The sequence below is a fragment of the Balaenoptera acutorostrata genome, chromosome 12 (assembly GCF_949987535.1).
Source record: "Balaenoptera acutorostrata chromosome 12, mBalAcu1.1, whole genome shotgun sequence".
NCBI classification, from domain to species: Eukaryota; Metazoa; Chordata; class Mammalia; order Artiodactyla; family Balaenopteridae; genus Balaenoptera; species Balaenoptera acutorostrata.
The window spans coordinates 68,129,765-68,153,922 of NC_080075.1; the positions used below are offsets into that span (position 1 = coordinate 68,129,765).

The 24,158-nt window shown below is 35.2% G+C and overlaps 1 protein-coding gene across 8 annotated transcripts in view; it reads right to left on the minus strand.

Annotated features, from left to right (window-relative positions):
• Window positions 1-24,158, minus strand: part of BIRC6 (baculoviral IAP repeat containing 6) — a 249,296-nt gene that overhangs the window by 145,914 nt on the left and 79,224 nt on the right. For 4 of the 8 annotated variants that reach the window (XR_009009856.1, XM_057557864.1, XM_057557862.1 and 1 more), the window contains 9 exons: window positions 14,755-14,942; window positions 13,605-13,928; window positions 13,267-13,366; window positions 10,787-11,001; window positions 10,243-10,451; window positions 9,548-9,894; window positions 2,950-3,169; window positions 2,297-2,430; window positions 1,409-1,546 (listed from right to left, as the gene is read on the minus strand). Coding sequence is in view for 7 of the 8 variants with exons in the window: in XM_057557864.1 (XP_057413847.1) it covers window positions 1,409-1,546; window positions 2,297-2,430; window positions 2,950-3,169; window positions 9,548-9,894; window positions 10,243-10,451; window positions 10,787-11,001; window positions 13,267-13,366; window positions 13,605-13,928; window positions 14,755-14,942 (1,875 nt within the window). In the remaining variant the exon portion in view is untranslated. The remainder of the gene's footprint in view (window positions 1-1,408; window positions 1,547-2,296; window positions 2,431-2,949; window positions 3,170-9,547; window positions 9,895-10,242; window positions 10,452-10,786; window positions 11,002-13,266; window positions 13,367-13,604; window positions 13,929-14,754; window positions 14,943-24,158) is intronic. The other 4 variants (XM_057557865.1, XM_057557866.1, XM_057557863.1 and 1 more) reach the window with 3 other exon arrangements.

A 24,158-nucleotide genomic window follows, 5' to 3' on the forward strand; every position in this document is an offset into this window, starting at 1 on the left:
CTACAGGGCAAGGAAAAGTTGTATTAATAATTCTGTTAAATGTGATTTTAAAGTACTATTCACACCCAGAAAACATAAAATGATAAATGTGTCAAAACAACAAAGCAATTTTTTTAAAAATTAAGGAAACCATCGTAAAGAAATTGCTAAGAACATTTGACCTTAGAAAAGTTAACCTAGATCCTAAATGACTTTAAGACCACAGTTCTCTCTGCCTCCAATTCTTTTATTAACAGCCAACTTTCTCCACAACTGTTTAAAATTGATCTCTGTACAACACAACTTTGATAATGTTGCTCAACTGTAACAACAACAAAATGCTCACTGTTGCCTATTTCGAACTCATATGCTTTTTGTGCAGGGACCCAAAAAAAGGGATACTCAATAATCTGATTTAATGACTGCAAAAATAAAGTTGGATATTTCAAACACTGTGCTGTGTAGCTCTACTTATTCTCATGTTGGAATGTGTCCAGATGACTCCTTGTCACTCTGCTCAGTTCAGGCTTAATCCCACACGTTAACCATCCTCAATGATTTTTTTCATGTCTGCTTAACCTAATGACATCTTTTTCTGTTCTCTATTATCCTTTTGTCAAGTCAATTCAAATTCTTCAAGCCCTAAAAAAATGTCTTCTAATGTATTTCCATAATACATGAATACTGTAAATAAAAACTAAGTCCTCCCATACCATCTGTTACCTTCCAACTTTACAGGTAGTTGTATTTAATTGTCTCTTAATTCTACATCCTATAACTGAGACATATAGCATTTGTTAAAAAAATTCCCTGTACATGAAAAGAATTCCCCACCCTATTTTCAAACATAATGTGTACCATAAACAACTGATTTATTGGGCTGGCCAAAAAGTTCATTCAGGTTTTTCTGTAACATCTTATACCTATAAAACATCTCAAGTGATCTTTTTTTAATATTATAATCCTAATAATGTATAAAATTCTAAGTTTTACAGCACTTACTATCTGTATTTACATATTAGATGTGGCTATTTCATAAAGTCTTGTTAGCTTGGAAGAGGAGAAGAAAATTTGTCTTGCAGTTTGATTGTCTTTCATTTGAAAAATTTTCTGTGCTTTAAGCTTATGGAGAAAGATTACAACTCGCAAAAATCTGAGAATTTCTATATCTAAGCATAAAAGTCATTTGTAGTTAATTAGTAGAAACATTTTATAATAGTAAATGGAATGATATACTAAACTAAATACAATAACTCTTCACAGATTTTCTTTTTATAAACTTCACCTATATGTATGTTATTCCTGGTAAAGTTAATTAATATTTTACATAAATTACATACAGCTGGAATCTCCAGGCCAATGCCAGTTCTGGAAAAACTGGGTAGTCACTCAAAATCCCCACCAACAGATTATTATAAACTTCTGATACCTGTCATAAACCTCTCCCTGTCTTTACCATTCAAAGGTTTCTTTGCAGCTGCTGCTTCGTCTTCTACAGTTGCCACATAATCCAACAACCTGGACACTAGCATAACAACCCAACTGATCATGGGAATATCTAGTACTCCTGTATAGAAATGTGAGGAGAAAAAATAATCAGGTGACTCTAAGAATCCTAATGAAGTCTGATAAAATAATTATAAAATTAACACATTTTATAAATCCAAAACACACCATATAATTATGAACACTAATATTTATTTATAGTAAGCCTCAAAACTGAAACTTATGGCCAAAAATGAATTAACACATCAAATCAAACGGAAGACTTGACAAATGCTTCTTGGTACAAAAACAGATTCATAAGTGTAGCTTGAATCTTAACAGATAATAACTTACAAACTAGAAAACAAGGTATAAGAAGCTATTCTTAGACTTACAGGTGACTGAAATTTAAAAAGTCTCTCAAGTTATTATTCATGAAGTTTTAAACTATGTTCTAAAGTTTTTATTCCAATAACAATTTTCTTGCTCAAATGAAGCTCATTATCCATGATCAGAACAGCAATGCTGCCTTAAAGCTTAAACTTAAACACAAGAGTTTGATTTTAACTATGATAGTATAAAAACAACATACCCACAACAATTCCCAAGTTCAAAATTCACATAAAGAAAAGGTAACATATTTTTAAAAAGCAGTAACCATATGGCAGTCAATCACACGAAGGCTGGTCATTCTAAAAAGTCTACAGCATAAAAATATTAAAGTGTGCAGCAAAATGAATAGTAAAATAAATATTTCAGACTAGTCATTTTATAAAAGCAGTATTTACAGGAATCTTACGTTTTTACTAAAGATCACTAATTTAAATAATACCTTCTGTCCTCCTATGCATGGGTAACTGCGGCTGAAGAGGTGACAGTAAATTATCCAACAGATTAAGTAAGCTTTCTAATACTCCACTATTACTAAGTGATCTCTGACCAATGCAGGAAAGTAACATGAAGACCCTAAAAAAAAAAAAAAAAGATACAAATAAAATAGCTAATATGAATCAATTTAAGTGTTCATCTTAAAAATAATTCACTTTGTAATCTAAGAGAGTAATGACAGAATATCTGGTTATTAGTAAGATTTATATCTGGAAGTATAATGTTAAAAATAGCTCTTTTTCAGCTACTGCTTATATTTTCTAATTTTATCTTCAAGGAATCAAGTAGAGAGAACTGTATCACAGACTCAAAAATATACATTTGACACATAAAGTAACATGATCTGATAGGAAATATTTGTAAACAGAGATCTATAAACTCCACAGATTCAGTTAGCAAACTAAAGAATATAGTCCAGTTACATCATGTAGAATCTTCTTCAATATGCCCTTCACTGGGCATTCCTCAAACTGTGAAAAGACATGATTCATTTCATTTCTCCACACTCAGTATCCACATACACAAGATTTCCAAATCTGAACATTGCGGGAAGCATTAATCACTAATAACAAATTACTCCAATATTTTCTGACCTACCTATCCTGTGGAAAGATGAGAAGCTGCTCTGAATTGTACAGTTCCTGAAGAACATTAGAAAGAAACTGGCCCCACCATCTTTCACCACCACAGAGTTGAACGAGTAGAAGACCAGTATGTAACCGTATCTTTGGGGTTCCACTGATGCACAGGTGTTTAAAAAGCTCTTCACAGGCCTGGGCATGGAATGTACTCTGCAAAACTGCAGGAACAGAGTGTCCTATTACAAGAAAGAAAACAGTAAAATTTCCTATTTAAGAGTACGCTGTAGTATCAAAATCAGCATCCCTAGATAGGCTTTCTTCATTACCAGCAAATTTTTGGTCTATTTATTTTCCTATTCATTTATTTACTCCTTATATGTAGAATTTTAACTCAAATACTTGGAGAAAAGAAGAATTAGCAATTAAATCAATTATATTTCTTTTTTGTGGAGTTGGGTGTATCAGATGGCTGTGTGTGTGCGCACGCACATTACATCATATATAATGATCAAAAACAGCTCCTGGTTAGAAAATGACACTTCTGTATTAAACTAGCAATTTATTAACAGTTTTCACTGTTGCGCTTTCAAACATTATTTATTATTTTGCCAGTAACACAATGATGTGACACATCAATAGCAGAAACTCAAGAAAAAAATAATCAAAAATCTATTCAAGAGACGGCCTCATCCACCAGAGGGCAGACAGCAGAAGCAAGAAGAACTACAATCTTGCAGCATGTGGAACAAAAACCACATTCACAGAAACAGAGACATCATGAAAAGGCAGAGGGCTACGTCCCAGATGAAGGAACAAGATAACACCCCAGAAAAACAACTAAATGAAGTGGAGATAGGCAACCTTCCAGAAAAAGAATTCAGAATAATGATAGTGAAGATGATCCAGGACCTCGGAAAAAGAACGGAGGCAAAGATCAAGAAGATGCAAGAAATGTTTAACAAAGACCTAGAAGAATTAAAGAACAAACAAACAGACATGAACAATACAATAAGTGAAATGAAAACTACACTAGAAGGAATCAACAGCAGAATAACTGAGGCAGAAGAACAGATAAGTGACCTGGAAGACAGAATGGTGGAATTCACTGCTGCAGAACAGAATAAAGAAAAAAGAATGAAAAGAAGTGAAGACAGCCTAAGAGACCTCTGGGACAACATTAAACGCAACAACATTCGCATTATAGGGGTCCCAGAAGAAGAGAGAGAGAAAGGACCTAAGAAAATATTTGAAGAGATTATAGTTGAAAACTTGCCTAACATGGGAACGGAAATAGCCACCCAAGTCCAGAAAGCGCAGCGAGTCCCATACAGGATAAACCCAAGGAGAAACACACCAAGACACACAGTAACCAAATTGGCAAAAATTAAAAACAAAGAAAAATTATTAAAAGCAGCAAGGGAAAAACGACAAATAACACACAATGGAATTCCCATAAGGTTAACAGCTGATTTCTCAGCAGAAACTCTACAGGCCAAAGGGAGTGACATGATATACGTAAAGTGATGAAAGGGAAGAACCTACAACCAAGATTACTTTACCCAGCAAGGATCTCATTCAGATTCCATGGAGAAATCTAAAGCTTTACAGACAAGCAAAAGCTAAGAGAATTCAGCACCATCAAACCAGCTCTACAACAAATACTAAAGGAACTTCTCTACGTGGGAAACACAAGAGTAGAAAAGGACCTACAAAAACAAACACAAAACAATTAAGAAAATGGTCACAGGAACATACATATCGATAATTACCTTAAACGTGAATGGATTAAATGTTCCAACCAAAAGACACAGGCTTGCTGAATGGATACTAAAACAAGACCCATATATATGCTGTCTACAAGAGACACACTTCAGACCTATGGACACATTCAGACTGAAAGTGAGGGGATGGAAAAAGATATTCCACGCAAATGGAAATCAAAAGAAAGCTGGAGTAGCAATACTCATTATCAGAGAAAATAGACTTTAAAATAAAGAATGTAACAAGAGACAAGGAAGGACACTACATAATGATCAAGGGATCACTCCAAGAAGAAGATATAACAATTATAAATATACATGCACTCAACATAGGAGCACCTCAATACATAAGGCAACTGCTAACAGCTATAAAAGAGGAAATCAACAGTAACACAGTAATAGTGGGGGACTTTAACACCTCACTTACACCAATGGACAGATCATCCAAAATGAAAATAAATAAGGAAACAGAAGCTTTAAATGACACAACAGACCAGATAGATTTAATTGATATTTACAGGACATTCCATCCAAAAACAGCAGATTACACTTTCTTCTCAAGTGCGCACAGAACATTCTCCAGGATAGATCACATCTTGGGTCACAAATCAAGCCTCGGTAAATTTAAGAAAATTGAAATCAGGGGCTTCCCTGGTGGCGCAGTGGTTGAGAATCTGCCTGCTAGTGCAGGGGACACGGGTTCGAGCCCTGGTCTGGGAAGATCCCACATGCCGCGGAGCAGCTGGGCCCGTGAGCCACAGCTGCTGAGCCTGCGCGTCTGGAGCCTGTGCCCCGCAGCGGGAGGGGCCGCGATAGTGAGAGGCCCGCGCACCGCGATGAAGAGCGGTCCCCGCACCGCGATGAAGAGTGGCCCCCACTTGCCGCAACTAGAGAAAGCCCTCGCACGAACCGAAGACCCAGCACAGCCAAAAATAAATAAATAAATAAATAAATAAAATTTAAAAAAAAAAAATTGAAATCATATCAAGCATCTTTTCTGACCACAACACTATGAGATTACAAATGAATTACAAGGAGAAAAACTCAAAAACACAAACACATGGACGCTAAACAATACATTACTAAATAACCAAGAGCTCACTGAAGAAATCAAAGAGGAAATCAAAAAATACCTAGAGACAAATGACAATGAAAACACGATGATCCAAAACCTATGGGATGCAGCAAAAGCAGTTCTAAGAGGGAAGCTTACAGCTGTACAAGCCTACCTGAAGAAACAAGAAACATCTCAAATAAAAAATCTAACCTTACACCTAAATGAACCAGAGAAAGAAGAACAAAGAAAGCCCAAAGTTAGCAGAAAGAAAGAAATCATAAAGATCAGAGCACAAATAAATGAAACAGAAACAAAGAAAGTAATAGTAAAGATCAATAAAACTAAAAGCTGGTTCTTTGAGGAGATAAACAAAATTGATAAACCATTATCCAGACTCATCAAGAAAAAGAGGGAGAGGACTCAAATCAATAAAATTAGAAATGAAAAAGGAGAAGTTACAACAGACACCGCAGAAATACAAAGCATCCTAAGAGACTACTACAAGCAACTCTATGCCAATAAAATGGACAACCTGGAAGAAATGGACAAATTCTTAGAAAGGTATAACCTTCCAAGACTGAACCAGGAAGAAACAGAAAATATGAACAGACCAATCACAAGGAATGAAATTGAAACTGTGATTAAAAATCTTCCAACAGGGCTCCCCTGGTGGTGCAGTGGTTGAGAATCTGCCTGCCAATGGAGGGGATGTGGGTTCGAGCCCTGGTCTGGGAAGATCCCACATGCCGCGGAGCAACTAGGCCCGTGAGCCACAATTACTGAGCCTGCGCGTCTGGAGCCTGTGCTCCGCAACAAGAGAGGCCACGACAGTGAGAGGCCCGCGCACAGCGATGAAGAGTGGCCCCCGCTTGCCGCAACTAGAGGAAGCCCTCGCACGGAAACGAAGACCCAACACAGCCAAAAATAAATATATAAATAAATTAATTAATTAAAAAAAAAAATTTTTCCAACAAACAAAAGTCCAGGACCAGATGGCTTCACAGGTGAATTCTATCAAACATTTAGAAAAGAGCTAACACCCATCCTTCTCAAACTTTTCCAAAAAATTGTGGAGGAAGGAATACTCCCAAACTCATTCTATGAGGCCACCATCACCCTGATACCAAAACCAGACAAAGATACTACAAAAAAAGAAAATTACAGACCAATATCACTGATGAATATAGATGCAAAAATCCTCAACAAAATACTAGCAAACAGAATCCAACAACACATTAAAAGGATCATACACCATGATCAAGAGGGATTTATCCCAGGGATCCAAGGATTCTTCAATATATGCAAACCAATCAATGTTACACACCATATTAGCAAATTGAAGAATAAAAACCATATGATCATCTCAATAGATGCAGAAAAAGCTGTTGACAAAATTTGACACCCACTTATGATAAAAACTCTCCAGAAAGTGGGCATAGAGGGAACCTACCTCAACATAATAAAGGCCATATACGACAAACCCACAGCCAACATCATTCTCAATGGTGAAAAACTGAAAGCATTTCCTCTAAGATCAGGAACAAGACAAGGATGTCCAGTCTCACCACTATTATTCGACATAGTTTTGGAAGTCCTAGCCACGGCAGTCAGAGAAGAAAAAGAAATAAAAGGAATACAAATTGGAAAAGAAGAAGTTAAACTGTCACTGTTTGCGGATGACATGATACTATACATAGAGAATCCTAAAGATGCCACCAGAAAACTACTAGAGCTAATCAATGAATTTGGTAAAGTTGCAGGATACAAAATTAATGCACAGAAATCTCTTGCATTCCCATACACTAATGATGAAAAATCTGAAAGAGAAATTAAGGAAACACTCCCATTTACCACTGCAACAAAGAGAATAAAATACCTAGGAATGAACCTACCTAGGGAGACAAAAGACCTGTATGCAGAAAACTATAAGACACTGATGAAAGAAATTAAAGATGATACAAACAGATGGAGAGATAGACCATGTTCTTGGATTGGAAGAATCAACATTGTGAAAATGACTATACTACCCAAAGCAATCTACAGATTCAATGCACTCCCTATCAAATTACCAATGGCATTTTTTACGGAACTAGAACAAAAAAATCTTAAAATTTGTATGGAGACACAAAACACCCCGAATAGCCAAAGCAGTCTTGAGGGAAAAAACCGGAGCTGGACGAATCAGACTCCCTGACTTCAGACTATACTATAAAGCTACAGTAATCAAGACAATATAGTATTGGCACAAAAAGAGAAACATAGATCAATGGAACAAGATAGAAAGCCCAGAGATAAACCCATACGCCTATGGTCAACTAATCTATGACAAAGGAGGCAAGGATATACAATGAGAAAAGACAATCTCTTCAATAAGTGGTGCTGGGAAAACTGGACAGCTACATGTAAAAGAATGAAATGAGAACACTCCCTAACACCATACACAAAAATAAACTCAAAACGGATTCGAGACCTAAATATAAGACTGGACACTATAAAACTCTTAGAGGAAAACATAGGAAGAACACTCTTTGACATAAATCACAGCAAGATCTTTTTTGATCCACCTCCTAGAGTAATAGAAATAAAAACAAAAATAAACAAGTGGGACCTAATGAAACTTCAAAGCATTTGCACAGCACAGGAAACCATAAACAAGACGAAAAGACAACCCTCAGAATGGGAGAAAATATTTGCAAACAAATCAACAGACAAAGGATTAATCTCCAAAATATATAAACAGCTCATTCAGCTCAATATTAAAAAAACAAACAACGCAATCCAAAAATGGGCAGAAGACCTAAACAGACATTTCTCCAAAGAAGACATACAGATGGCCAAGAAGCACATGAAAAGCTGCTCAACATCACTAATTATTAGAGAAATGCAAATCAACACTACAATGAGGTATCATCTCACACCAGTTAGAATGGGCATCATCAGAAAATCTACAAACAACAAATGCTGGAGAGGGTGTGGAGAAAAGGGAACCCTCTTACACTGTTGGTGGGAATGTAAATTGATACAGCCACTATGGAGAACAATATGGAGGTTCCTTAAAAAACTAAAAATAGAATTACCATATGATCCAGCAATCCCACTACTGGGCATATACCCAGAGAAAACTATAATTCAAAAAGACACATGCACCCCAATGTTCACTGCAGCACTATTTACAATAGCCAGGTCATGGAAGCAACCTAAATGCCCATCAACAGAAGAATGGGTAAAGAAGATGTGGTATATATATACAATGGAATATTTCTCAGTCATAAAAAGGAACAAAATTCGGTCATTTGTAGAGACGTGGATGGATCTAGAGACTGTCATACAGAGTGAAGTAAGTCAGAAAGAGAAAAACAAATATCGTATATTATCGCATATATGTGGAACCTAGAGAAATCGTACAGATGAACCAGTTTGCAGGGGAGAAATAGAGACACAGATGTAGAGAACAAACGTACGGACACCAAGGGGGGAAAGCGGCGGGGGGATGGGGGGGTGGGATGAATTGGGAGATTGGGATTGACATGTATACACTGATGTGTATATAATGGATGACTAATAAGAACCTGCTGTATAAAAAAATAAAGTAAAATTCAAAAATTAAAAAAAAAATCTATTTAAGAAAAACAAAGATCAGGGGAAAAAATGAATTAACCTAAAAACACATTACATAAATACATCAGAAAGGATACAAAAATAAACAGAACCCAGGAAATATTAATACAACAAAACATGCAAGAAAATCACATCAAATATATTTCCGGCCTTTTTAAGTACGTAAGTCAAATACAAACCATTGGAAGAGTGAAGAAGGCTGAGCAAAGTGTCCAATAAATATCTGATGATAGTACGTAACTGCTCTGTGGAAGACGTCTGAATTAAATCTTTTGGGTCTGAAGTTTCATTCAACATCTTCCTACTTGCTCCAAGAGCTACTCTGAGCCTCTGCACTGCATTATGAGCCAAATTTAGTTGAAGCTGTAGCTGAATACAGTCCTGATAGGCAGAAAAGACTCTGCTGTCCTCCTCGACGGCCTTGTCTGGCTTTCGCAAAAAGTACTGTGCATTGTTAGCACTGTTGAGAGGAGGAAGATCAATACTTTGCAAAAGAGTTTCTAATCGATGACAAGCCAAGTTATACCTGTAAGTAAAAAATAAACGAACAAAATAATTCCTGCAATGTTCTCTTTGATATACATGCACGAATATACACTAAAATTAAATCTCTAAAACAAGTTAACACACAACCATTAAAAAGAATTAATCAATTGGTCAATTAATCAATTGGTAAGTACTAAAAAAAATAGAATGAATTATTTAATCACAATATATTAATGCATTAAACATTATTATAACATGCTAGTGTCCTACCGCCTTTTGCTCTTTTCTATACACTTATGAAAAGTCATTTCTTGACACGTATGTGGGAGACATTATAGAAAATATAGGGTTTCAGTAAGACTAAAATATATTGCAATTTTCTACTAACCTGCACTGTATATCCTCCTGTAGAGCAACCATCATTGTTAAATGCTGGTCAATTTCTGGTTGGTTTGCAGATTCTCCCTCTCCCCTCAGAGGATCATGCATTAATTTCAGTTCACTCTCCCAAGGCAAGATATAGGTATGACCATAGTAAAATCCTAATGGGATTTTAGCTCTGGCATTTGTACTTCCATAACGTCCAATGACAGTGATCTGAAATGAAAACTTATAAATATACATAACCACCCATCTACCACAAGAAAAATCTGAGTCATGTATTTTAAAAGATAATTATATTATAAATTATAAAAAGATACTTTTGTTTTTATTTTTTAATCGAAGTATAGTTGAATTACAATGTTGTGTTAATTTCTGCTGTACAGCAAAGTGATTCAGTTATACATAATTTTTCCATTATGGTTTACCACAGGATATTGAATATGGTTCCCCGTGCTATAAGGATACTTTTAAATTATGTGTCTGAATATTTTTCGTAACTTATCAGAAACATGGAAAGCATATCAATTCATTTTCTTGAAGTTCTTTACCTTCATGAATCTACACACTGGAGGTGGTATCAAATCATGAAGAATTAGTGAATGGGTGCTTATATCTGTTGCCACTACCAATCGCCTCCCATCAACCTCTTCTCCTAATGTCCAAATGTCAATTGACAAGGAGGCCAAGTCTCCACAAGTGGGAATCAATACGTCTGTCAACAGTATTGGTCTACCAAAATCCAAGGTCACAAATCTCCTTGCTCCTATGAGAGATAGAGAGCAACAGCTGACACAAAATACCATGTATCAATTAACCAAAAGACACACTCTGAAACAATCTGGAACATTCATCTTAAAATATGAAATCAACTTACTAAACTACAAACAAGTAAGAAGAAACGTTAATAATTCTCATTCAAAAACTGTCTAAAACCTCAATTTATATTAGTTTGAACCCCAAGATTTAAGTAAAAAATATACAAGAATAAGTTTGTTACTATGAAGGCAATCAACTGTACATGTAAGCTTATTTTAAAACTTTAGAGCAAAAAAAGGTAAATCAGCAAAAATACAGATTATTTCAATGAAGTACCTATCGGTTCTTCTTTCAGTCATTTGGTCTTGTTTCCTTTTAATTTTACAACTAAATGTATTTATTACTGATACCAAATTTTATTATTTGATTTTGGTTTTCTTAAGCTTTACTTAACATCTTTTGGAGTTGCATCTTACACTGGGGTTACGATGTAAAGGACAAGCGTAAGGCTGAAATCACATGCAGTCATTATTACCACACTAAAAAATCTCTGAGGAAGGTCCTCCAATGGAGACAGATAAAACTTATCTCAAACAATGCTTCCCTCCCATATTGACACATCACTGTCTCCTCAGCTAGTACCAAATGAAGTAGAAGGCTTACTCTTAAGGGCCACACTAAAGAGACAGTATGTCTTTTATGTGTAAGCTCATATATTAAAAAAAGAATGATCTGAGAGAAACAGAGGAGCAGATTTGCATCTCTCAACTCACACACATTTCAGGAATAAGCTCAATTAGTGAAACAGTAGGCATGAATAAAATCCTAATTTCTTCTTTATTGCGTTAGGGGCAGATAGTAACCCTACCAGTTACATTTTACAGTGAAGGAACCCAACTAAATTTAACTTGTAGGACTAGAGCCATCTCCATAGAGCCATTTTAAGGAAAACAAGGCAGTTACCAGTATTTTCCTAAACAGAAAGACTACTGAACAAAAAACATAATTCTCCCCTTTAGGGGGCTTACGTGCCACAGTCGAGTCCACAGATAGAAAACCAAATCATAGTGTAAACAATTGCTCACATTTCATAAAGACTGGACAACAACGAATTTCACTCTATATGCCATGAACACTAATTATTGTTACCAATGAATGATTAGTTGGGCAGGAAACAGCATGTAACACTTTATTTTTTTAAAACTCTCTCTTCCAAAGAGCAAACAACCCACTGCAATAAAGCAAATACGGTTCAACTCTTCATATGATGAAAAGTGATACAGTATGCACTATATTCATGTTAATTCCTCCTATAAAACACACCTAAGGACTGTTAAATTCTGCTGCTGCTCAAGCCCAGAAATAACATTTGGTAGGATAATAAGGCAAATATTGCCTACAGTGTATTAGTAAACATGCTCTAATTAAAAGCACCTATCCTGATCATAGGTCTCTAGCATATAAGCATGGTACAAGCCTAAGTAAAATTTGAACTATCCAGAGACCATGAAATGCTAGTAATCCTACTCAGTTATTTTAATTAGCAGTAATTCTGTCAGCTATTCTCAAAAAATGGTTCCAACATTAGAATGCTAGTCTTAATACTTCTTTAAGCATAATTTTTAGTGTAATGGTAATTGAGCAGCTACAATAAAGACAGATATTTATGCCAACCATATCTCAACAGATGAGTTTTTTTTTTTAATTAATTAATTTATTTTTGACTGCGTTAGGTCTTCGTTGCTGCGTGTGGGCTTTTCTCTAGCTGCGGTGAGTGGGGGCTACTCTTCGTTGCAGTGCGCGGGCTTCTCATTGCAGTGGCTTCTCTTGTTGCGGAGCACGGGCTCTAGGCACGCGGGCTTCAACAGTTGTGGCTCGCGGGCTCTAGAGCGCAGGCTCAGTAGTTGTGGTGCACGGGCTTAGCTGCTCCACAGCATGTGGGATCTTCCCAGACCAGGGCTTGAACCTGTGTCCCCTGCATTGGCAGGCGGATTCTCAACCACTGCACCAGCAGGGAAGCCCCAGGTGAGATTCTTATACAGATGAAATCCACTGTTTGGACAGATTTAATGAAACCACTCAGCAGCACTCTTCCATTCAACTTGGTAAGCACACAGCTTGAGCCTTATGTAATGCTTATTCTTGGTAAAAAGCACTTTCCCAAGAGCAGATGTGATTTATTCGCACAGGAAAATCAAACTACAAAAATATTAAATCTTCAAAGGGCCAGCAGACAAGGCCAAAAAAATATTTTTAGAAAATCAAAGATTACCTGAATGCATTCGTTCTATAATAATGGACTGGTGAGGTGGAGGCTGAAGAAAATGTGAAGCATGAGAAATTGCAAGGGCTAGACCAGAGCCAAGTGGATTCTAGAAAAGAAAAAAGTATAACTCTATATTGATATCACTCTTGCTCTATAAAAACTAATAACCATAATATAAAGTTAACAAGTCCCATTTCCTGACGTATATTCTGTAACATTAAATAAAATAATCTAATTTGATATAACAAGTTAACATAATAAAACTTTGCTTTCTAAAGTTAGCGTATACATCAAAATATTTTTAAATGTCTAAGCGAACACCTGTTTAAAATATAGTAATTTACCATTCTGGACTTGTTGGAATTTTTGTTATGTGCAGCAAGATTGACTGTTGGGGGATCAATAACTGAGCCTGGGAAAAGCTGTGCAAGTTCGGCATTAATCACAACGGAAACTGCTTCATTGGGTGGGGTGAGTGGTGGAGTCATAAAAAGTGGTGTTGTTTTTGGAGTGGGTGGAATAACATCAGATGGATGAATGAAGAATCCAGGGGCTGCCACTGGGTTGGAAGGCACAGAGTTGTGAACAGGACCTACTGCTGATGCTGCTGATGCTGCTGCAGCTGCTGCAGCTGTTGTCTGATGTAACTTGGCTTCCAGCTTTGCTTTCTGTAAAAGAAGTAAAAGCAACAAATATAGACTAATCCTGCCTACCTAAATTGTGGGGAATACTACGTGGGTATATATTGTGAAAATACACATGATTAACTGGATCCTAGTTCAATAAAAATGAAATTAAGTAAAAAATGGACTCAACATGAATGGAGTACTTCTATGCTATATATATGTGTGTGTGTATGTGTGTGTGTATAATACACACACACACATACACACACACTTCCTTAAATATCTGATATAAACTTTCCTGAGTATTTGGGAAATAGGAATTTGTCAAAGCAAAGGCGGAAAGGAACCAGAACAATTAAATGTAAATAAGGAAACAAAGTTCTCCTCAAAACAAAATATTAACAGGAAATGGATTCTCATGTTGCCTAACCTGATACAATTTGTCACCTGGAATTGTATAGGTTGCATTTAGACCACAATGAAGTTTCCAAAACGTCTGCTATTATTACTAAATTTTAATTCACATTAATTTAATTGGTCTTGAAAATGTCATTTTAGGTTTTTCAATTCATTAAAATAGTAACTTTTTAACTCTTACGTTTGACCAAGAGTGTTTATAAACAGAGTAAAGAATGGAATTTACTTAAAGACTGCAAAGAAAATATCAATTATGTATCAAAGAAAATGCATATATAAGTTTTAAAAATTTAAGTATATCACAAAGATGTTACCTCAATTTTTGTAGAAAATGATTAGCTCAGATCGGTCAACCTAATTTCCTTTACAAAAATAATGGTCATTTTTACAGTATTTTTTCAGCTTTTGAAGTTTAGAGACAGCATGAACAAAGAGCCAAATAGTCTCCAACCTGTTGCTGAAGCTTCAAAAGCTGCTGCTGTTTCTCTTGCAGCACCTGTAGCTGTTGCTCGGCTGAAGCCATTGCATGAGAGAGAGACTGCAAAGCTACCTGGGCTGCTGAACTCAGGGCTGTCGAAGCTTCCCCAACTGTCCCAGATGATAGTCCACCTACTGCAGGAGTAACCCCGAAGGAACTCACTGGCATAAGACAAGGGTGGAAAAAAAACAGGATGAAGAAAAGGTTCACAGAGAAACATATACAAAGTATATACTACTTTCACACTAAAACTACAGTTAATTTTCCTTTAAAAACTAAGACTCTTTAGAGGAAATCTTAATGGTAAAAGTATATCGATAATAATAGTATTCAAGTATAAGGGATCCAGAAATGACTTTTGATCAAAGAAAAATTAGTATGCTTTTCAGTTTAAAAATACTGTCAGCATGGAAGAAATTTCATTTAATATGGCTAAACTCTTACACAATTTGAGCGTAGGAAATAGGCTGAGTTTCCTTTACTAAGTTTCTTACAGCAACACCACCTTCTTCTCCCTCCCATAAAAAGCTCAAACAACTTTCAACTACAAGAACATCATTTAACAAGACTGACGACACCTATTTCCTCATTTAAGCCATAGCCTGGAAAGAGAATCTTGCCCACAAAGAACATGCAAAGCAATGTTTCCTACCATATGCTCCTCAGAACACTAAGAAGAAGAGAAGCATGTCAGATGCACAGTCAAATAAGTCTGGCACATACTGCTTACCCATGAACATTACCATCATTACAGGTCTATGAAATCGCACGAAGTTAAAATTTTTTTACTCCCCTTTTCAATGTTATTCAAATATACAGTATAAAAGAACTTTTTTCCCATTATATATTTACCAGTATCTGTGTAAAACATTTTGGAAAAAGCTGAAATAAAAACTTAATTTCATAAACTCACATGATTAATCTTCGACAAAGGAGGCAAGAACATACAATGGAGAAAAGACAGTCTCTTTAGCAAGTGGTGTTGGGAAAGCTGGACAGCCCCATGTAAATCAATGAAGTTAGAACACACCCTCACACCATACACAAAAATAAACTCAAAATGGCTGAAAGACTTAAATATAAGACATGACACCATAAAACTCCCAGAAGAGATCACAGGCAAAACATTCTCTGACATAAATCGTACCAATGTCTCCCATGGCAATAGAAATAAAAGCAAAAATAAACAAATGGGACCTAAACAAACTTATAGGCTTTTGCACAGCAAAGGAAACCATAAACAAAACAAAAAGACAACCTATGAGAAAATATTTGCAAACGATGTGATAAACAAGGGCTTAATTTCCAAAATATACAAACAGCTCATACAATTCAATAACAAAAAAACAAACAACCCAATCAAAAAATGGGCAGAAGACCTAAATAGACATTTCTCCAAAGAAGACATACAGATGGCCAATAGGCACAAGAAAAGATGTTCAACATCACTAATAATTAGAGAAATGCAAAACAAAACTACAATGAGGTACCACCTCACACTGGTCAGAATGGCCATCATTAAAAAGTCTACAAATAACAAATGCTGGAGAGGGTGTGGAGAAAAGGGAACCCTCCTACTCCTACACTGTTGGTGGGAATATAAATTGGTGCAGCCACTATGGAAAACAGTAATGTACGTTCCTTAAAAAACTAAAAATAGAATTGCCATATGATTCGGCAATCCCACTCCTGGACATATACCCAGAGAAGACTCTAATTTGAAAAGATACGTGCACCCCAATGTTCATGGCTGCGCTATTTACAATAGCCAAGACATGGAAGCAAACTAAATGTCCATCAACAGATGAATGGATAAAGAAGATGTGGTACATATATACAATGGAATACTACTCATCCATGAAAAAGAATGAAATAATGCCATTTGCAGCAACATGAATGGACCTGGAGATTATTATACTAAGTGAAGTAAGAGAAAGACTTACTTATATTAAGGAAAGATAACTGCTACAATAATAACAAATGTTTAGTGTGTATCACCTACTACCTTACACTGTTTTAGTTAATTACTACATTCAACAAATGAACCCTGAAGGGCAGGTACTATGATTCTGGTCTTTAGTTGATTAAGTAAAGAATGGCTCAGAGAAGTTACCCTGTAGAGCTACCTAATGGTAGAACTAGGGTTAGAACCAAGGGCTGTGTGAAATCAAACCTAACATGAGGCATAGTGCTAAGCATGGAACTTACATCAACTCACTTAATCTTTGCAATGGCACACGAGTAAGTAATACGTTACCCCATTTTACAGATAATGTATCTAAAATTGAGGGAAGGGCTTCCCTGGTGGCGCAGTGGTTGAGAATCTGCCTGCCAATGCAGGGGACACGGGTTCGAGCCCTGGTCTGGGAGGATCCCACATGCCGCGGAGCAACTAGGCCCGTGAGCCACAACTACTGAGCCTGCGCGACTGGAGCCGGTGCTCTGCAACAAGAGAGGCCGCGATAGTGAGAGGCCCACGCACTGTGATGAAGAGTGGCCCCCGCTTGCCACAACTAGAGATAGCCCTCGCACAGAAACGAAGACCCAACACAGCCAAAAATAAATAAATAAATAAATAAATAAATTTAAAATTGGGGGAAGTATATGGCAGAAACTAACACAACATTTTAAATCAACTATACTCCAATAAAAATAAAAATAAATAAAATAAAATTGAGGGAAGTAATTTGCTCATAAATACCTGAAAAGGGGAGAAAAAAGGTAATCTGACAGCCTATCTTAACATCTAACAATGACTGTATTATGCCAGAATTCAAATAAACTATTTTTAAAAACTAAGCTATAATCACAAGATTGAAATAACAACAAAACTGTGCATAGCCTCTTACAATTAAAAATTTCCTCAACTTAAAAAAAAAAAACATGATCATTACAGTGTAGCCATCATACACCTCATTTAACCTGCACAAATTCAACTATATAAGCTTGGTCAAAGAAAGAGCAATCATAACTCATATAAGTTGTGTGCTGCAAAATGAAATCCATTTGCTCCATCAAGTGGTCCACCAAAGCAACAGCAGTTCATTCCAACTCTAGAGGGTAAATTATTAGACTTACTAAGGCATTTATGTTGTACTTGTACTTTGGGGTAATTTAAGCGATTTTTCAATATTAACCATGTGTATTTTAAAAATCTAATGCCCAAATAATATTTAAAGGAAAATGAGCTAAGTCACAAGAAACACATAAGAGACATAAACAACCCAAGAAAAATAAGTCATCCTGCTACTACAAAACTAATTTTTAAATCTTTTGCAGAGTCTGAGTTTTCAATATCATTTTCTGTTTTTATACTAAGAGCCTTAAAACTAAATATAAAAAAAAAAGAGGTGAGAACAAGACAAAGATGACTACTATCACCATTTCTATTCAGTATAAATGCAGAGAGTCCTAGGAAGCATGATAGAGCAAGAAAAAGAAATAAAAGATATAACAACTAGAAAAACAACAAAGTAAAAATCTCTTTATTAACAGATGATGTAATTGTGTATATTTAAAATCCCTAAGAATGTACAATCTACAAGAATTAATAAGTTAATATAGCAGTGTCACCAGGTATGAGATTAATATACACAGATCAATTATACTTCTATAGACCAGCAAGAAAAACCTGGAAATAAAATTAAGAAAAAGAGCACTTATAACAGCATAAAAAATCAAATAGCTAGGTACAAATCTAAAAAGGATGTGCAAAACTTCTAGTGCACCAAGAACTATAAGACATCACCAAGATAAATGGAATACCTAACTTAGCATAAATATATACTAAAGAACATTACCATGTTAATGGACTGAAAGTCTTTTTTTTTAATTTATTTATTTATTAAATTTATTTATTTTATTTATTTATTTATTTATATATTTTTGGCTGTGCTGGGTCTTCGGTTCGTGCGAGGGCTTTCTCTAGTTGCGGCAAGTGGGGGCCACTCTTCATCGCGGTGCGGGGACCGCTCTTCATCGCGGTGCGCGGGCCTTTCACTATCGCGGCCCCTCCCGTTGCGGGGCACAGGCTCCAGACGCGCAGGCTCAGCAGCTGTGGCTCACGGGCCCAACTGCTCCGTGGCATGTGGGATCTTCCCAGACCAGGGCTCGAACCCGTGTCCCCTGCATTAGCAGGCAGATTCTCAACCACTGCGCCACCAGGGAAGCCCCTGGACTGAAAGTCTTAATGTTAAGATGTCAATCCTCCCAAACTGACTTATATTCAAACCTCATATTAAAATACAATAAGTTTTTTGAGTATAAATTATCAATCCAATTCTAAAATTTAAATGGAATTACTGAGATCTAACGTACAGCACATTGATTATAGATCATAATATTGCATTATATACTGGAAAGTTACAAAGAGAGTAAATCTTAAATGTTCTCACCACAAAAAAGAAATAGTAATTCTGGGACGCAATGAAGGTATTAGCTAATGCTATAGAGGTAATCATTTTACAATATATAAATTTTTCAAAACAACACACTGTACACCTTAAACTTGCTCATTGTTACATGTCATTTATATTTCAATAAAGCTGGAAAAAATGGAAATACAAAAGACCCAGAATCTTTATGAAAGAGCATCTTTAAGAAAAAGAATGTTGGTGGATTACACTCCTAGGTATACACTCAAGAGAAGTGAAAACATACATCACAGTGAACACTTAACACAAAAATGTTCACAGCAGTATTTTTCTTAATAGCCAAAAAGAGGAAACAACCCCAATGTCCATTAACTTCTGAGTAGATAAACGAAATGTGGTATATCCAAAAAAAATTTTAAGTGGTAAATCATAAAATGGAATATTATTCAGCTACAAAAATGATGTACTTAGACATGCTAAATGGACAAACCTTGAAAATATTAAACCAAGTGAAAGAACCCAGACAAAAAGGTCATATACTATATGATTCCACATTTATGTGAAATGTCCAGGGTAGGCAAATCCATAGAGACTCAAAACAGATTAGTGATTGCTAGGAGATGGGGGAGAGGGGAATTGGGAGTGACTGTTAATGGCTACAGGGTTTCTTTCTGGAGTGATTAAAACACTCTGGAATTAGTGGTAATGACTGCACAACACTGTGAAAACTTCATATATAAATTTTCTAAATCTACCAAAAAAAGAAAAAAAGTTGGTAGATTTGTACTAGCAGATTTTAAGACTTAACATAAAGTTACAGTAATTAAGACAATGAGGTATTGGCATAAGGCTAGATAAACTGACCAAAGGATCAGAAATGACCCACACAGATAGCAAACACATAATTCTGAAGAGAGGTGACACTGCAGTAGAGTGAAGGAAAGATAGCTTCTCCCCCACAAATGATTACACATCAGAAGAGAGAAACAGTAAACGTAAGATGAATTAGAAGAAAATACCCATAGTAAAAGAAGAGATTTAAAAATTAAAAGTTGAAATTATGTCAGTTATAGTGATGAAGTGTAACATACATGAAATTGGAGACACAAAAAGAGAGAAGATAAAAAACAGGGCAGAAGCAGTGTTTCAACAGTTAATGGCTGAGATCTTTCTAAAGCTGATGGAAGATACGAAGTAAGCATTCAAGAAACCCTGTGAATCCCAACCAGGATAAATACAACTGAAACCACATGTAGGAAATCATAGAAAAATGCTGAAAACAGAGAGAAAGGGGGTGAAGGGGAGAAATGAAGGAGGGAGGGGGGAAGGGAGAGAGTATGAATCTCAAAAACACCTTGAAAACTGACAATGACATTAAAAAAGGAATAATAAGACTGACAAGTGATGTCTAACAAAAACAGAGTAAAGTAAAATGAAAGATTACCTTTAAATAACTAGAAGAAATAATAGCTGGCTTACAATTCTATAACATGTGAAATACTCTTCAAGAATGAAGATGGGGGCTTCCCTGGTGGCACAGTGGTTAAGAATCCACCTGCCAATGCAGGGGACATGGGTTCAAGCCCTGATCCAGAAAGATCCCACATGCCGCGGAGCAACTAAGCCCATGCACCACAACTACTGAGCCTGTGCTCTAAAGCCCACAAGCCACAACTACTGAGCCCGCATGCCACAACTACTGAAGCCCGCGTGCCTAGAGCCCATGCTCCACAACAAGAGAAGCCACTGCAATAAGAAACCTGCACACCACAACAAAGAGTAGCCCCCACTCGCCGCAACTAGAAAAGGCCCACGCACAGCAACGAAGACCCAACACAGCCAAAAATAAAATAAATAAAATAAATAAATTTATATTAAAAAAAAGAATGAAGATGACATATCTTGATCCAAACAAGCCAAATGTAGAAAGTTATTATTATGATATTCAGAAAAATTTAATTAAGTATGGAAAATTAGATGATACTATGAAATGATTATGCTAATTTATTAGATTATGATAAAGTGCATCATAATAAGCCATAGTTAATTTAGATAATTATAATAAAAATGGAATCAGTTATTAAAGAGGACATCTACATTGTTTAAGATACTATGTATGGATAATGACTGTGGTTTATCTAATTTTTCAAAAAATATTTGAAATTTTCCCACAAAAAACTAAGTTAATTCATCATCAGTAGACAAGAACAGAAAAAGTGATCTTACAGAGTTTTCAGACATAAAGAAAAATCAAACCACAGAAAAGCTCAAAAGCAAAGAAAGAAATAGAGAAATGAAAATGGAATTATGAAATAAATCCAAATGAATACTGAATATAAAAACTAATAATAACCATGGAATTAAAATACATATAAAATTAAGGTATAAAGCCACATTGCCATATAAATTAGAAAGGTGATAAATAATGTTCAATATATTTGCACTGTATGGTAAAAAAAAAAAAGCAACTGGATTTCTGGATGTCAAGGATATGTATATATTATGCTCTCTGGGATAATTGCTAAAAATATTATAATAAAAAGTAGAAAAATAGCTCAATAAAAATACAATCACCAATAAAATGGAAACAAAGGAGAAAAAGAAACATCTAACAGGCAAGATGAGAAATCTAATAGAATATATGAAAAACATGGTAGATTTGAATCCAAATATATTACTAAGTACATTAAATGCAAATAAACTAAATACTCCAACTGAAAGAAAGGGGGGAAAAAAGCAACTACATTCTGCTTATAAAAGACATGACTAAAGTAAAAGGAGACACTGAAAAGTTGAAAGTAAAAAGAAGGAAAAATATATACCATACAAATAGTAACCAAAAGAAAGCTGATAACTGGTAGAGAAATATCAAAGTAATTTTAGGAAAATCAATCTTAGAGAGAGAGAGAGAGAGATAACACCTAATGATAAAAGATTCAACTCACAAGAAAGATACAACCATTCTAAATTTATATGGTAGCTTCAGAATGTATAAAATAAAAATTGTTGAAACTAAAATAGACAAATCCACAGGTATAATGACAAGAATTTAACATGCTGATCTTATTAACTAAAAACAAAAACAAACAAAAAAAACAGATAAAACAATCAAAGACAGAGAATTTGAAGACCACAATTAGCAAACTGTATATCCAAGTGGATATACAGAGCACACTTCACCAAGTGCAGAGTAAACATTATTGTCAAGCATTATTGCTGATCCTCTGCAATTCCCAATAAATTTTGCAAACTGACAATCAAAGTATTTCTTTTGACCCCACAGCATTTTAAATAGAAATGAGTAATAAGATGATAACTAGAAAATCTTAATATACTTGTAAATCAATAAGTGCATTTCTTTAACGTTACTAACTAAAGTTGAATATATGAAAACCCTATAAAGCAGCAAATCAACTTCTACATTCATACCTAAGAGAATAGTGTATCCACTAGTACTAATAGCACTACAATATAACAACCCAAATGTCGCTCAATAGTACACAAATCAATAGTGGGTACATAAACTTTGTTTTATTCAGAGAGTAGAATCTTAAACAGCAATGAAAATGAACCAACTATCTATATATGCAATGATATAGGTGAATTTAACAACCATAACATGGAACAGAAGGCTGACCAAAAAATACAGAAATGCAATTCTATAATATACAGACCCTACTCAGTCAGTGTTTAGGAACATGTAGCTAAGAGGTTATACAAAGAAACAAATAAAAACCAAGAAATGATTACTCTAAAAGTTAGGACAATATTTACACCTTTTGGAGAGAGTGAGGAAAAAATAAATGGAAGGGGAGCATGAAGAAATCTTTTTTTTAAGAGTACTGGAAATGTTATTTCTTGACTTGGTGGTCACATGGGCAGTTTGTGTTGTGATAAATTGCTTCACTATACAATTGTTTTCTGCACCTCTCTGTATGCACATTATATTTCACAATTAACATGTTTCAAAAGAAAAGGGGACAGGAAGCTGAGAGACTACAGTCATCTTCTAGCACCTTATGATCACTAGTCAGGACTTTGCCCTACCATTTAACAAGTATCTCTCTGCTGGTGGTGGTTTCAATCTGGGTGGAATGCAGAGGTGAATGCTTATAAAAGCATAGACTACATTTGGAAAGACAAGAAACTGGTCCTATTGTATGTTTTACAGGAGTAGAAATGGGTAGGGAATGTGAGGGAATACTTTTCTTTTTCAAACCAGATCTTTTATGTTTTAAATTTTATAACTTCTGAACGTATTACTTATTCAAACACATTAATTTTCTTAAAATAGAAAATTAATTTCATGACAGTTCCAAAAAAAAAGTCTGATTTAGAACCAAAGAGTTTTCTGGAAGTTTAATTTCTTGTTATCGCATGTTTCCATACCACTGTAAATATATAAGTTTCTACAAAATGACTGCAATAGTCCAAGAAAACAAACACAAATGAATTTTGACCCTTTTGGCATCTCCATATGAAAGAAATATAAATTTTTATTTTTAAATTAAAACTCTCAGCTACATAAGCCATGAATTTCACTTAGTGGTTACTTCTACAATTGGAAGATATAAGATGATTCTGAATAAAAAGGCACTCAAAGGACTTTTAAGTTCCCTTCAAAACACTTTGCCATTCTGGACCCAAGTGTAAGTGTAAGATTAAATTTTTCATGACTTCTCAAGCAAACTATTTCTACTGTCTGTTAAACAGTTGAAGAAACAAAAAGACACCTACTTACAAAAAAACCATCAACAGCAGAATTCATTCAAGACAATATTCAAAAACATTTCTGGGACTGTAATATAAATGTAAAACCATATACCAATATTTTTAATTATAAAAACTTCAATTATTTGTGCCCAGATAGAACTAACGGTAAATAAACACTGATCCTACAATGTGAAGAAAAAACACAGAAAGTAAGATATACAAAATAAACACAAGTTCTCACTGATCATTCATTTAAAACATCAACAACACCATATATTCAACACACACAAA